Here is a 15,569-nt window from a genome sequence, read left to right as displayed (position 1 = left end):
GGGGAGTGTACCAAAACCCTTATGATTCATTTAGAATGCCCCTCTAGTGTTTGCGACTACTAAAACCTATAATATATATGTAGACCTCACTATTTTCCCTTTTATTATCTACATTCCTCTATTCTTATTATACATATTCCTTAGGACAAAAAGCAGCTTATTAATCATCACCCTTAATCTATATATTGGGATTTTTTTATTTCCCCCGCAAGCCAAATCTTGAACTGGATTCAGCACCACCGTACTGGTTAGGGAGTCAGTGATCTGGAACAAGCATGTTGTCAGTAAATGGTTAGGACCTCCGATATGCACTTGTTTATGCAGGGTTTGCCATGCACCAAATAGTGAAGAAAGATAAGGATGACAGCCCTGGAACCTTCACTTATAGACAAGTCAACAGTGGCTGCTTGCATATTTTTGTCCTCATAGGTTCCTTTTAAAAGGAACCAATAACATACCTTTAAGGAGGACTTGTAATGTGGTAGCTGTGCTCAAAATAATGGCAAGCAAAGGGCAAAAGACTAGTCACCAGTATTCTCTGTTGTCTCCCTGCACTGCTTATACTGCTCTTTTCCTTTCGCATGGCCATCTTAGTTGAGGCAGGGCTTTGTTTCCTCATATGAGAACTGGCCCTCTGATGGCTGGCGGAGTAATGATCAAGAAACAGTAGGGAAGATTGAGGAAGCACAGGTCCCTAGGTTGAATGTAGTGGAAGCAGGAAGATCCTTGCACTGCAGGTACAGCTTCCTCATCAGCAAGGAGAACAGTGAGAAGCACAGTAGTGACATCACCAAATTTCACCCCAAATCTTGTGAGTCTGGCAGGAAGGGAACTGCTATTTTTCAGGTGTAATTAAAGTAAAATTGAGGGTACTGTTTTGGTACAATAAATATTTCTAGATGTGCCGTATATAATTCAGGTTCACTTTAACTGAAAACTACAGTTTCCAGCAAATCCTTTGTTTACATTATCCTTCCACTGTCTATGCTAATGCTGGTTCAGTTAAGTCCATTTAAAAATGGTCCTATTTGTATTGTTACTGTAGTCCTGACTTGAGATAGTGTTTAGGGGAACAAGATATGATTGAAGGTAATAGCTAAGCAGTCATCATGTGGATCTAAAATAAAACATTATTCTAGTAATGTGAGGTCTGCAGCACCTACACATAACATTTTGTATTTCTTTTCATGGCTTAGCTAAACGTGTCACTGTCAGTTTTAAGAAGCTGTACAATCTCTTTCAGCAATGTTAAGGGCCTGCACCTCAACATGGTGTTTGTGGCCAGCTCCAAGCCTGTGGTCTTCCTCTCCATTCTGCTGGGCAAGTATTTCCCGGGGCTATTCGGCTTGAATGATCTAGAAGTAAGGAGAATGTTCCCCTTTATGAAGAACGTGGTTGGCCATGTGATGATGGAGAGCGGGTACATGCATCTCCAGGCCACCAAGCCAGATACAGCAGGTAAGATTCCACTTCAGCTTTGGTGAACACAGGCAATTTTTATGCTAACCTGTAATTCATTTTTCTCCATCATTTACAAAAATTGGTGTAGCGGCACTACCATGTGACTTAGGTGTTCAATAAACTTTATAGTTTTCTGGGGGGGGGGGAGGGGGAGTGTACCAAAACCCTTATGATTCATTTAGAATGCCCCTCTAGTGTTTGCGACTACTAAAACCTATAATATATATGTAGACCTCACTATTTTCCCTTTTATTATCTACATTCCTCTATTCTTATTATACATATTCCTTAGGACAAAAAGCAGCTTATTAATCATCACCCTTAATCTATATATTGGGATTTTTTTATTTCCCCCGCAAGCCAAATCTTGAACTGGATTCAGCACCACCGTACTGGTTAGGGAGTCAGTGATCTGGAACAAGCATGTTGTCAGTAAATGGTTAGGACCTCCGATATGCACTTGTTTATGCAGGGTTTGCCATGCACCAAATAGTGAAGAAAGATAAGGATGACAGCCCTGGAACCTTCACTTATAGACAAGTCAACAGTGGCTGCTTGCATATTTTTGTCCTCATAGGTTCCTTTTAAAAGGAACCAATAACATACCTTTAAGGAGGACTTGTAATGTGGTAGCTGTGCTCAAAATAATGGCAAGCAAAGGGCAAAAGACTAGTCACCAGTATTCTCTGTTGTCTCCCTGCACTGCTTATACTGCTCTTTTCCTTTCGCATGGCCATCTTAGTTGAGGCAGGGCTTTGTTTCCTCATATGAGAACTGGCCCTCTGATGGCTGGCGGAGTAATGATCAAGAAACAGTAGGGAAGATTGAGGAAGCACAGGTCCCTAGGTTGAATGTAGTGGAAGCAGGAAGATCCTTGCACTGCAGGTACAGCTTCCTCATCAGCAAGGAGAACAGTGAGAAGCACAGTAGTGACATCACCAAATTTCACCCCAAATCTTGTGAGTCTGGCAGGAAGGGAACTGCTATTTTTCAGGTGTAATTAAAGTAAAATTGAGGGTACTGTTTTGGTACAATAAATATTTCTAGATGTGCCGTATATAATTCAGGTTCACTTTAACTGAAAACTACAGTTTCCAGCAAATCCTTTGTTTACATTATCCTTCCACTGTCTATGCTAATGCTGGTTCAGTTAAGTCCATTTAAAAATGGTCCTATTTGTATTGTTACTGTAGTCCTGACTTGAGATAGTGTTTAGGGGAACAAGATATGATTGAAGGTAATAGCTAAGCAGTCATCATGTGGATCTAAAATAAAACATTATTCTAGTAATGTGAGGTCTGCAGCACCTACACATAACATTTTGTATTTCTTTTCATGGCTTAGCTAAACGTGTCACTGTCAGTTTTAAGAAGCTGTACAATCTCTTTCAGCAATGTTAAGGGCCTGCACCTCAACATGGTGTTTGTGGCCAGCTCCAAGCCTGTGGTCTTCCTCTCCATTCTGCTGGGCAAGTATTTCCCGGGGCTATTCGGCTTGAATGATCTAGAAGTAAGGAGAATGTTCCCCTTTATGAAGAACGTGGTTGGCCATGTGATGATGGAGAGCGGGTACATGCATCTCCAGGCCACCAAGCCAGATACAGCAGGTAAGATTCCACTTCAGCTTTGGTGAACACAGGCAATTTTTATGCTAACCTGTAATTCATTTTTCTCCATCATTTACAAAAATTGGTGTAGCGGCACTACCATGTGACTTAGGTGTTCAATAAACTTTATTTATCCCAGTACAATGGGCACCCCACCAGACTCCTTTAAAGTTGCATTAAGGGCAAAAGTCCCCCCATGGTGCTAATGTAAGGACTTACCTTAAATGATGCCTCTTAATCCGATCATCTTCTTTCCTGTCCTCTTCATCTGTCCCTCAAGCGCTGGTGCCGGTTTCCGATCCAGCGCTGACTCCTCTGTCGTCTTCTCTGATGTCCCACGGAGTCTGTGCGGGTGCACGCTGCTCCATAGACTTACCTTGTGTCTCTCCTCGTCTCCAGGCCGAACATCTGAAGTGTGTATGTGCCCGCCCCAAGATCCTTTGTGGCCGCCAGATACATTTTTAGATGTTCGGACGGGAGCGCGCGGCGGAGACACAGGTAAGTTTGAACCCTTTGAAAAAGTTTTTTTTTTTTTTTTTAAATAGTGTTGCATATATCTACTGCTTGCTAGCAATAGATATATGCAAAAACATGCAAGGGTTTAAGAATCCTTTAAGCCAGTGCTCCCCAACCTTTTTATCGCCGCGGACCGGTCAACGTTTGATAATTTTACTGTGGCCCGCTGAGGGGGGGGACGTTGATTGTTTATATTTTAGATTGTTTCGATTTCATCATTTTAATTTAATAGTATTTAAAAATGCCTTCAAAATAAAATACAGTTACACCAAAAAATGAAAGCGCTGGAATTCTTCACCTATTCCACCACCGAAAATTACAGTGTAATATTCCCCATTATAATCCACTTTTCTAATTACATAAAATAGCAGGTGAACACTGCCATATATTGCATGACCGGACCGCACTGAGACTGTGTGGCCCGGTACCATTTGATCCGCGGACCGGGGGTTGGGGAACACTGCTTTAAGCTATGCAGCTTTGCCCTAAGCTAGGGCGCTAGGGCTTATTCAGGGACTCTACAATTAATCCTTATTACAGGGTGAAAGCATCTTGCCCGGGTCATCATTTTTAAATTAATATCTCTAGGACTACTGTTGTGCTGTTACTCTGGAACTCTCTCCTGCATGCCATCAGGATTCCACAAAAATCTAAAAGGCCAAGTTTATAGGGCATTACAATTTATATCAGATATGGCAAACTCAAATGCTACAAAGGACACAACAGAGCTGCATTCACCTCATTCCATAACATACACTTTGACAAGTCTGATTTATACCCAGGGCCGGATTCCAGACAAGGCCACCGAGGCCTGGCCTCGGGGCGGCAGGGAGCAGAGGGACGGCACAGGTTTTGCAGTCTCCCGACGCCCGGAACTCCATGTAATTTGTTTTCCACATTTAGCCCTGCTTTGCACAAGCAGGGCTAAATGTAGAGCGGGGAAACCGCGTGTTTCTTTACAAGTGATCTTGGCTATGTCACCTACCTCTCTCTATGCTGGCTCCGTCCTCCCGGCTCCGTCCTCTCTTCGCTGGCCGCCGCTGTCTTCAGGATGGAGAGTGATGAGCAGAGCAGTTAAAAGTAACCTTGCCACTCCGTGTAAACAGTGACAGGGGAGAGCAGTCTTCCCCTCTCAGCTGTCACAGGAGTTCCAGCACAGTGCTGTGCTAGAACTCCTGTATTGGAGGTGACAGGGTCAATAAAGAGAACCTGTCACCTCTAAATGCTATCACACAGGGGCTTCTTAGCTCCTGTGTGATAGCAATAAAGTTAAAAATGATAATTACATAAATAAAAATAAGTTCAAACGAACCCTGCCACCCCTGCTATCTGGTTGGCATTCTCCATGGGGGGGGGGAGGGGGGCACATTGCTGAACCTGGCCTTGGGGCAGCAGGGAGAGTAAATCCGGTCCTGTTTATAACATCTCTCTACCTATTTTTACCGTGACCTCTCCCATCGCATCTCCAATCACAACTGCTACTGCCAAAACTCCCTTATCTCTTATGTGTTTCCTTTGAAATTGTAAACTCTTTTAGGCAAAGTTCTCACTCCTAGTGTATGTTTGTATGTTGACAGTATTATAACTGTAGCTCCCTAATGGTGCTATTTACATGAAGAAAAAAAAATTCAAAAATGTAAAAAACAAAATTTTAAAAATGTCAGGCCAAAACCAAAAGGGAAAATGTTTTTTATTTTAACTTTAAAAAAAAATGTTTTTATATTTATTTTTTTATAAACCTTTTAATTTTTGTATATTTTATTTATTCATAAAGAGATTGAGGACACAGAGAAATCACGGATGCACCGCTATATTGGCCAGAAAATGGCACTTTTGGCATTTTGCCAGCCGATATATCGGTGCATCCCTAATTATTATTATCATTATTATTAGAATTAACCCCAAATGAGAGACAAATAATAGGACTGTGTACATCATTATTTCCTGGTATTCAACATAATTGAGCTAAAAATACTTTTGAGTAGGGATGCACCGATACCGATACTAGTATCGGTGCAGTGCCATTCAGGAAGCCAGGTGGTGAGTCATTACACGACGCCTGGCTTCCTGAATGGGGCTTCTGGTATTCGTCCTCGATACCGAAATACCGCCATCGGTGCATCCCTACTTTTGAGGATAATATCACTTTAAGCTGCTAAAAAGAGCGCTCTAGGAATGGTTTGGAATAACGTCTTTAGTAAGTAAATGAAGTGTCCTGAATTATATCAGAGTGATTAAGCAGAGGTAAGATGAAAGGACGACATCAAAGATGCAAGGTAATATACTTTTTCTAGTTCACAGGTGAATTTTTTAGGGCAGCACTTTGCATACCAGTCTAAATATAGTTTTCAGAGTATCTTAAAGTGTACCTGAATTAAAAAAGTGAAGATTTGATGTATTTCAGGAAACCACTAGAAATGTAATAGTTTTGCAGTGTAGTCGTAGTACAGTGAAACTTTCCTTTTACTGTATATCCGCAGTGATAGATGATCTAGGACACTGCTGTCCCTGACTGCTAGTTTATACCCGATTATGATCTGCCAGCACAGTACAGGAGGAGTAATTAAGGTAAAAGCCCTCACGGACAGGGCCCTCCTCCTTACCATCTTATCTTGATTTGTATTGTGATTGTAATGTCTTCCTTATATTGTAAAGCGCTGCGCAAACTGTTGGCGCTATATAAATCCTGTATTGTAATATTAATAAACATTAACTTATGAACTTGTTAGTGAATATGACTACTTCAAGAAGAGTTAATTTCCTAGCACAGCCCCTTCCCTTCTTGCTTGCCATAGCCCTCTCCTCTTCTGGGAGTGTCTAATTATATTGTATGCTGGCCCAGCTCCTCCTTCCCTAAATAACTTTTTATGTAGCTGCTGGGGGAGGAGCAAAGAGGAATACTATAGAGGAGGGGTGGGCCAACTCCGGTTCTCCAGCTGTTGTGGAACTACACATCTCATGAGAAATTGCAAGATTCTCACAGCCACAGGCATGACTTACTAGAGACAGATGCATGATGGGATTTGTATGTTCACCACAGCTAGAGGGCTGGAGTTTGGCTATCACTGCAATAGAGTGTCACTTGTAATATCTGAGTCTGCTGGGGCTGCTGACATCACATCCAAGATGGTGGCACCCAGCAGCATGGATGTCTGCACAAGGGAGACTTTTACAGGTAAATCTGCATGAAATACATTAATTGCACATATAATCTTTTGGGAAGATTGTTGTTAAAATGAATAGTCTGGCGACAGGGCCTCTTTAAAATTAGCATTGCTTGGCTCTGAAGACAAATGTGTAGGCAAGAGGTTCTAACTAGGGATGCACCGATACCGACACTAGTATCGCTGCCAATACCGAGTATTTGGGTGAGTACTTTGACTTGCCCAAATGCTCCGATACTTACCCCTGACACCGGAACTTTCGGTCAAAGGGAGATTTTCCTCTGACCGGCAGTGCAGCGAGGGAACAGATACAGGTTTTTCGATATCAAGTACCATTATTTATCTTTCGGTACTCTCCGATACAGAGTACCGATACTGGTGCTTCCGCTGACATGGAGCCGGCTTTCCGGGCAATCAGGAAGCCGGGCAGCGTGTCATTACCCGCCGCCCGGCTTCTTGATTGCCCAGTAAGCCAGCTCCATGCTGGTTGGCTGCAAAGCCGTCTTCCCGCTTAATCAACATCAAGCCAACCAAACAGCATGAAGCTGGTTACCCGCCACCCGGCTTCCTCATTGGCTGGGAAGAGGGCTCCATGCTGTTTAGCCGGCTTGATTCTAAATGGCTGGGAAGCTGGCTTCCCAGCCAATCAGCATGGAGCCTGCTTTCCACCCAATCAGCATTGAGCCGGCCAAACAGCATGGAGTGGTGAGTCATTACCCGTTTCCTGGCTTCCTGATTGGCCAAGAAGCTGGCTCCATGTCAGCGGAAGCACCAGTATCGGTACTCTGTATCGGAGAGTACCGAAAGATTTATAATGGTACTTGATATCGAAAAACCTGTATCTGTGCATCCCTAGTTCTAACCTTTCCCAATGCCACCCAAAAACTAAAAAAGTACATTCTGGCTGGTGCTGGCCTTTAATGACTAATTGACTGAAATGAACCTTTGGATAAAAATAGCCGGGTAAGTGCAGTGATTCTGCCTGGAAAAGTGTGGCGGATGTTAAAATGTAATCTTCCTGGTTTGGGGGGAGGGGGAGACAATTTTCTATCCGTTTTACCTTTCAGCAAATGAACAGAATATTCTAATGGATTTGTTTAAAAAAGGCAAAATAAAAATACTACCCAGCTGTCCTTTCCCAGTAATAGGAGAAACAAAGAGTCTTACATCAATATTGCGATGCACCGAGCAGTGACTCATATCTGGCAAAAATTATTACCGTCACTTCACACAAATGCCTTTCAATGCATTTTAGACCAGGAAGCCCATTATATGGGATCACGCTGATTAGCATGCGTGCCTGTGACTCATATCCCAGTAATAATTCAATTAACATTTCTAAGGGGATTAAAACACATATTTTGAAGTCTATCGTCTCTATTTTTTTAAAGGGACACTGCGGAAAATGTGTATTTGCAAAGCAAAACTCCGGGCAAAAGTGTTCTTATCTCTAGCAGTGGGGCTATACCTGCACTGCGAGGGTTAAATGCTCATTTTTGTCTAGGTGCTAAAAGTGAATTTTCCTTATTTGCTCCCTTTTGCTCTGTTATGTATAACAATGAAAGTGTATTTTTATATCTGTTTTATTCGTGCAAAAAAAAAATACCCGTTGATCCTGCGAGAAATCCAGAGCTTTCCTGTGCTCTCTGTATCGTTATCTTAAAGCTCGGGTTCCCAACGAGTGGGTCGCGACCCAAAAGTAGGTTGCAAACCCATCTTTAGTGGGTCACGGTGTCCTTCTGCCCCATTCAGCAGGGAGACCGAGAGGGGACTTTTTGTGGCAGTGTGCAGGAGTCTCATTTGTATTAATGCATTGCAGCCGGAGGGCGTGGCTATGGTGCCATTCACTTCAATGGCCCGCCACGCCCCCTCCTGCCCCGCAAAAAAGTGAGCCGGCTTCAATGCAGAATCGGGCCGGAACGCACTGCATCTGGTGTGAACGTACCCTTAGTCGGACAGAATTTTTCACAATAAATAATCCTAACATGGCAGGTTCACCTCAAATATTTCACATCCCTATTTTTTTACCTTTTTTCAGACAAAAAGACCCCCTCCCCCCACCCCCCTAGAGAGAATCAAGTTTTTGTGTTTACAATGCTACCTCTGGCTATCCTGCGTTCTCCGCTACCCTCCGCTGTCTTGCTTGGATTGTACATGTTAATCTGGCGCTGGATCCCTACATGGGCACCCACTTCACCCGTCCTGTGTGGGCACACGCTCTGAGGTGGCATATGTTTATTCGATCAGTGAAGCCATCTTTAAAATTAGCTCAGACATTTTACTACATGCAAAGTATCTGAAGGCTGAACTGTCTGTGATGTCCTGTTTCAACCAACCAGGTTTTTCAGTTCCTTTGTTACATTAGAAGAGTGATACGCAGAATGGTTACTCTGGGAGCAAAGGTTACATTCTTCTGGCTTGTTCCACACAATGCCTTGTATAATAAAGTATCTATGTGTATTTTGTAATCTACACATTTGAAATGCTTTGTGTTAATATTCCAAATTGTTGTAGCCAACAGCAAGTGGCAGCCTCGGGGTAAAGGAACTACCTGGGCCTATTTTTGAAGCCACTGAAATAGATATAGGATTGTTGATATCAGTACTAACAGCCTTCATTTCCTAGTCTCCCCTTCACTCTTCTGTTGCAGTAGTAGGGAGCCAGAATATGACTATACTAGGTGCAGTCTAATAGGCACCATACCAGACCTGGTCAAACATGCCCCTCTCTTCCTGTGCAATACAAGTCTGTGTGAGTACATTTGCATTGAGATGTGTGGATGTTACTCTGCCAGCATAGCACACTGCAGTGTTAGTGCAGGAAACAATAAAAAGGTATTTTAAGGCATTCCAACAAAAAATCTGTCACAATTCATAGAATTTAGGGGTACCTGACAGGGGCGTAACTATAAATAACAGGGCCCCACAGCGAAATTTTGTATGGGGCCCTGTGATTTCTAGTTACGCCCCTTGCAGAGCCCACCTGATATTCCACACAGCCCACCTGAGAGTGACCCCGCAGAGCCCACCATAGACTCTCTATGGTGGGCTCTGCTGGGTCTCAGGTGGGCTGGTCACACCCCTGCACACTTCTTACCTGTCATCTCCGATCCACTGTCAGCCTTCTTCACTGCTGGGTCCCACTTCCTCCTCCTCCACGGTTGCTGGTGGGCCCCGCCTCCTCTGCTGCCAACGCCGGGCCCCATCTCCGCTTCCGATGCCGGGCCCCACCACCTCCTCCTCCGCTGCTGGCTGTCACTGACTCAGCAGCAGCTGTGAGGAGGAACGAGCCGCTGAACAGATCACTAACACGTTGTCAGTCATCTGCACACAGCGCGTTCCTCCTCACAGCCGCCAGTGACAGCCAGCAGCCTGCAATGCCATAGCGACCCAGGCGGCCCGCACAGCATCAGGGGGACCCCTTTGTTCCCTGTCCTGGCCCGGGCCCCTGGGTCGCTATGGCAATAGTTCCGCCACTGGTACCAGACTATAAGGGAATAAAAAGGAGAGTTTAGTTGGGCTTTGCTATGGAAAAATAAACAAAACCCTTTATGTATGAAAATAAAGCATATTATAGTATTTTTTGGCTACTTTATTTGGTACAATCCAGTCCCCATAAAGCAGTGCATGTCATCACCGACATTACTTAAGGACATTGTGGTATCATACAAGAATCAGTTGTTATTAAGGGGTGTCACATGTGCCAGGAAGACATTACTCGTACCATTGCACCAACACCATCCTGTTGGCACAAGAAAAGATGGATCCATATTGTGTCAAATTTAACTCTGCCATCTGCCTGCTCTATATAAATTGAGTTTTGTTTGAGCAGGCAGCATTTTTGGAGACATGGTTTGTTCAGTTTTAGTGATTCAGTGGTGCTTGTCGCCTTGTTTTCCAGTTCTTATCTAGTGAGGGTCCCATCCTTGTCTTCAGCAGCTATAGCCTGTGCTCTTCAGGGTCGGACTTGTGTGTTCAGTGATGGCCTTCTGCATTGCATGTAAGGAAAGGTTACAGCAGCTGTGGATGTTTTTTTTGTTTGCACCATTCTCTGTAAACCGTGGAGACCGCGGTGCATGAAAATCCCCGGAGGTCAGCAATAAGATGCTGCAACCACCGCGTCTGCCACTAACAATTACTCCGCATTCAATGCCACTTAATAATGTTGGTTGAACAGCAATTGAAGCATATCTGCTTGCATTATAGATCGAGCGGTAGCCATGTAATTCAACGTGTGGTCATTTGGATTGAGGGGCAGACATTTCTGTTAACTTCTATTATGCACATCATTTATTTCTTTGTTATTGTCAGGAAGCTAAATATGAAATATTGCATAATAAAGCTGAAGTTTAATCTGCATATATTTCGCATCCTCTGGTTCCTCATCCACATTTTGAAAAATGTGAAATAGTTTTTTTTTATTTTTATTGCATATTTTAGGCACAGTGATGTCATCACTGGGTGTCTATGCTTCTTTATGCAATGCAGGCAGATCAAAGCTGGTGGAGGGGTCTGGCAGGGTGCTGTACATGGGTCCTGCCTCAGTACTCTCAAGAGCCCTCAGTCCTGATGGAAGCAGTGGGCTGGCTCCTGGGGTAAAAATGCCTTGATGGGTGGATGTCAGTCTGGAGGAGAGGGAGTTCCTAGACAGGTTGCATGTGCATGCAGATTACCCTACATATCATGCTGAACCTCCATGATTGAAAGAACTAAAACAAATAGTGAATGAAAGGGGCTGATCTGCAGTGACTACTCCCTTATTAGACAGCTTGGTCTGCAGTTTCAATCGGACAAATGCAGCCTCCAGACAGTGCAGCTACTGCTGTGCTGCCTGTTGGATAACCCACTATGCTCTGTGGATCCTATGTGATATATGTAATGCTTTCTTGTAAAACAAAGAGCTTAATACTTTTTCTTTAACCTGGCTGGACACACACGTATGTTGAAAAAACCCAAAACAAAAGAACTGACCACACTTGTCTTTGGCAGGGTGTGTGGACTACCCTAAGCAATCATTTACACCGAGGTGCTACAGTAACATGCAGTAAATGCGCGTGACAACACACCCATACTGCAGAACAACACAAAGCACATGCTGCAAAGAACCAATGTCATGTCTGTACTATTGTCTGTCATGTCTGTACTATTCCTGCATTGCCCATTCAAAATGAACTGCATGATAACGTGTTGCCTTAACACACATGCATACATGAACAGGCCCGTAGGGCCCAGTCACACCATATCCGGTGCAGTTCGCGCCCGGGAATGCATTGAATCGCATGCATGAAGCCGGGCCGCGTTCTGGGGCAGGAGGGGGCGTGTCGGTGCCATTCATGTCAATGGAACCTCAGACACACGCCCCGCCCGCAGTGCGATCTGAAAAAATGCTGCATGCACAATTTTTTCAGCGTGGGGGCGTCTGAGGTACCATTGACATGAATGGCACTGACACGCCCCCTCCCGCCCCAGAATGCAGCCCGGCCTGATCTATGCGATCCAGTGCGTTCTGGGAGCGAACTGCACCGTCTCGGCATCTGATGTGTTTGCTGTCATTTGCTTCAATAGTGCGGTGCTGATGACCGTTCTGAAAATGTATTTCTTTTGTTGAGATGCATTGCAAACAAAGCGGATCACGCATATCCATTAGCTGCTTTTGCGTTTGAGCTGCGCTTTGTTTAACGGAAAAGGCAGAATTTGACGCATCCTCCACCTACACGATCCCTGAGATACATCTCGTACTACCTCCATAAAGAGATCTAGATAAAGGCTCTAATCACAAACTGAAAATCTGTTGGTTATTGGGACTTTGATCTCTTCATTGAATGACATCTGCTCACATTTTGAGCCAATTATTAATGAAGTAACGGGGCACGGAGCCAAGTCACAGGTTGGCTACATGTGTACATAAAGTATCTTTATGTTCATGTCTGCACCTACTCATAATCTGCTCCTAGGAACCATCACAAAGCTATTATCAAAAGCTGCACCTAACTAGCTTGTACCTAGAGACTTTTTTTTTTTAAAAGATGAAGTCATGGAAAGGGCACAACATAAAGAAAATGGCTGCAAACCGCCTTAAAGAGACCCTGTGGCCAAACCAATTAATTTCAACAACAATCTTCAAATAAGACTTTATCTGCATTTTAACATGTTTTATGGCACGTTCACCTATAAAAGCCCTTCATTGTGTAGACATCCGAAAGCCATGAGACTGCTGCTGGGCACTGCCATCTTGGATGTGATGACAGCACCGCTGGCAATCAAGTGATGCTGTATAGAATTCCCTGTCACTCTTCCCTTGGCTGCTACATAAAATATTATGTAGGGAGATGAGGGGAGGAATGAAGGAGCTGGGCCAGCACAAACAGTAATAAGACAATAAAAGGAGAGAAAGAGGACGATGATGTGCAAGGAGTAAGGGCTAGTTCACACGAACCCCTGTGTGTTCCGGTTGGTGCTGGAACGCACTGGGTTGCATTCCGGCCTGTGTTCTATTAAAGTTTGTGACTGCGTTAGAATGTGTGACCGGTCACGTGGTCACACATTTTAACATAATCCCGCCCAGTTTTACAGCGGTGGAATGTGTGACCACCCATTAGATTGAAGAAAATAGGTCACCAGCACTCCATAAGTTAAAATGAATGAGTCCTTTTAATGGACAATGATGTCACAGAAATCCAACATGAGCCGACGTTTCGGGGCCACACAGGGTCCCTTCTTCAAGGCAAGAGATGTGAGAAGGTCACATGTGGAATAACTTCTCACATCTCTTGCCTTGAAGAAGGGACCCTGTGTGGCCCCGAAACGTCGGCTCATGTTGGATTTCTGTGACATCATTGTCCATTAAAAGGACTCATTCATTTTAACTTATGGAGTACTGGTGACCTATTTTCTTCAATCTTGTGTTTTGCACGGTGCCATCCGTGAAGTTACTTCGAGCACCATTTATTTGATTGTTGGCCGGGACTGCTGAAAGGTGTGCGGAGGGCACCTCCATCAATTGCATCTGACCACCCATTAGGTCAAACATTCCAACGGTTTGTCGGCTGCTTCAGGGCAGATCAGGATTGCAGATCCAATGTGCAGGAGAAGCGATTTGTCCTGGAGCAGCTGATCGGTCCTCAAATGTCCCTTCTATCCGACTTTGTGAGTGCGATCTCACATTCCACGCCACTCACAAAGTCGGATAGAAGTGACATTTCAGGACCAATCAGCTGTTTCAGATCAGTTCACATGCACATACCATCTGCGATGCCAATCTGCCCTGGAACAGCTGACAGTGTTGGAATGTTCGACCTAATGGGTGGTCACACATTCAACCGCTGTAAAACTGGGCGGGATTACGTTAAAATGTTTGACCACGTGATGTCAGGTGCGTCCGCGGGCAAGCAGCACGGAGGGAACCCGCTGGCAGGAAGCAGCCTGAAAAGTCCGAAGGCAAGGTAACAAGGGGCAATCCAAAGAGGTAGTTGAGTGCAATCCGAGGTCAGGGCAGGCAGCAAAGGGTCAGAGGCGAAAGTGGGTCCAAGGTCGGTACACGGGAAGTCAGCAGAGGGTTCAGGAAACTGGCAGCAAGGCACATAGGAGGGGAGCTTCGTATGTCACACCATGAGGTGGAATAACTCGGCAACAAGACAGGGCTCTGGCCAGGTTTTTATAGCCAGGGGGTGTGAGTCCGCCCCCTGGTCACCGAGGCAACCAGGAGGCTTCCCTCCCCGAGAGCCAATGGCAGGCGAGAGGCGGTATGTGTGGGCTGGGGAACCTCCCCCGGCAAGGCCCACACCTGAGGCCTAAACAGGCGCATGTGCAGTGGCCGTTGGATCACCCGTGGTTCTGCCAGGCCGAAGGGAGGCCTGCACCCTACGCCGTACCCTCTGACCCCGTGGGGAGGTGACGCCCCCGGCATCCTGACACGTGACCAGTCACACATTTCAAGCTAGTCACAAACTTTGACAGAACACCGGCTCACTTTGTTTTGGGGCGGGAGGGGGTGTGGCGGTGCATTAAAGTCGATAGCACCACAGCCACGCCCTCCAACCGCAGTGCGATTGCCCGCACCGGAACGTGTGGCACATCAATGCCTGCGTTCCGGTCTGGTGCATGCCCTCGGGGGGCTGTTCTAGGGAACTGACTCTCTTCCTGGAGTAGTCAAATTTTCTAGCAAGTTCAAAGATTCATTGCAAGTAAATAAAAAATACATTATGGATAGAAAAAAAACGCTGCAAGTAAGCATTTAAAAAAGTTGATTATTTTGGTGCTTTTGACTGCAGTTTTTTTTTTAAAGTTACTTCTCTTCAACAGTATAGTCCCCCATGCTGAGATGCACACCAGACAAACGCCAGGCACTCCGATGGAATAACAATAAATATTGGCACAAGGCACTTCAAATTATTTTTTCCCCCAAAAAAATTCCACTTTAAAAATCTTTGTAATAAAACTGTCGCTCTCACACAAGCTGCTGCATTTCAGGCCAGTTGGGATCCTTTCACAAGCTGAGGCTCATTATGTACAGAGAATAGAGCGAAAACCCCCATAGAAGGTAACACAAACCATGCAGGCAGTGTCCCCCTTGACAGTTATTATTGTATGCAGACAGATGAACGGGGGTCTCGGTCACAGGAGATGACCAGTTATATCAGTGAAAATTATATTTTCAGCGGTTAAATGTAATGCTTCTGTTCTGCAGGTTGCGGACTGAATAATTCCCCCGTCGGGCTGGCAGCGTACATTCTGGAGAAATTCTCGACCTGGACGGAACCCGATTTTCGTGACCACGAGGATGGAGGCCTGGAGAGGTAGATATGGAAAAATAAAGTTGTGGGG

General features: G+C 44.8%; 1 protein-coding gene across 1 annotated transcript in view; it reads left to right on the top strand.

The window, feature by feature from the left end:
• EPHX1 (epoxide hydrolase 1) overlaps nt 1-15,569 on the top strand; it is a 44,382-nt gene that overhangs the window by 24,049 nt on the left and 4,764 nt on the right. Inside the window, exons 6-7 of the mRNA XM_018556501.1 lie at nt 1,244-1,458; nt 15,433-15,541. Coding sequence (XP_018412003.1) covers nt 1,244-1,458; nt 15,433-15,541 — 324 coding nt within the window. The remainder of the gene's footprint in view (nt 1-1,243; nt 1,459-15,432; nt 15,542-15,569) is intronic.

The sequence above is a fragment of the Nanorana parkeri genome, unplaced genomic scaffold (assembly GCF_000935625.1).
Source record: "Nanorana parkeri isolate BGI_ZX_2015 unplaced genomic scaffold, ASM93562v1 scaffold240, whole genome shotgun sequence".
Taxonomy (NCBI): Eukaryota; Metazoa; Chordata; class Amphibia; order Anura; family Dicroglossidae; genus Nanorana; species Nanorana parkeri.
Note: the sequence above shows the minus strand (reverse complement) of the source record. Positions and strands in the feature narration are given on the sequence as shown.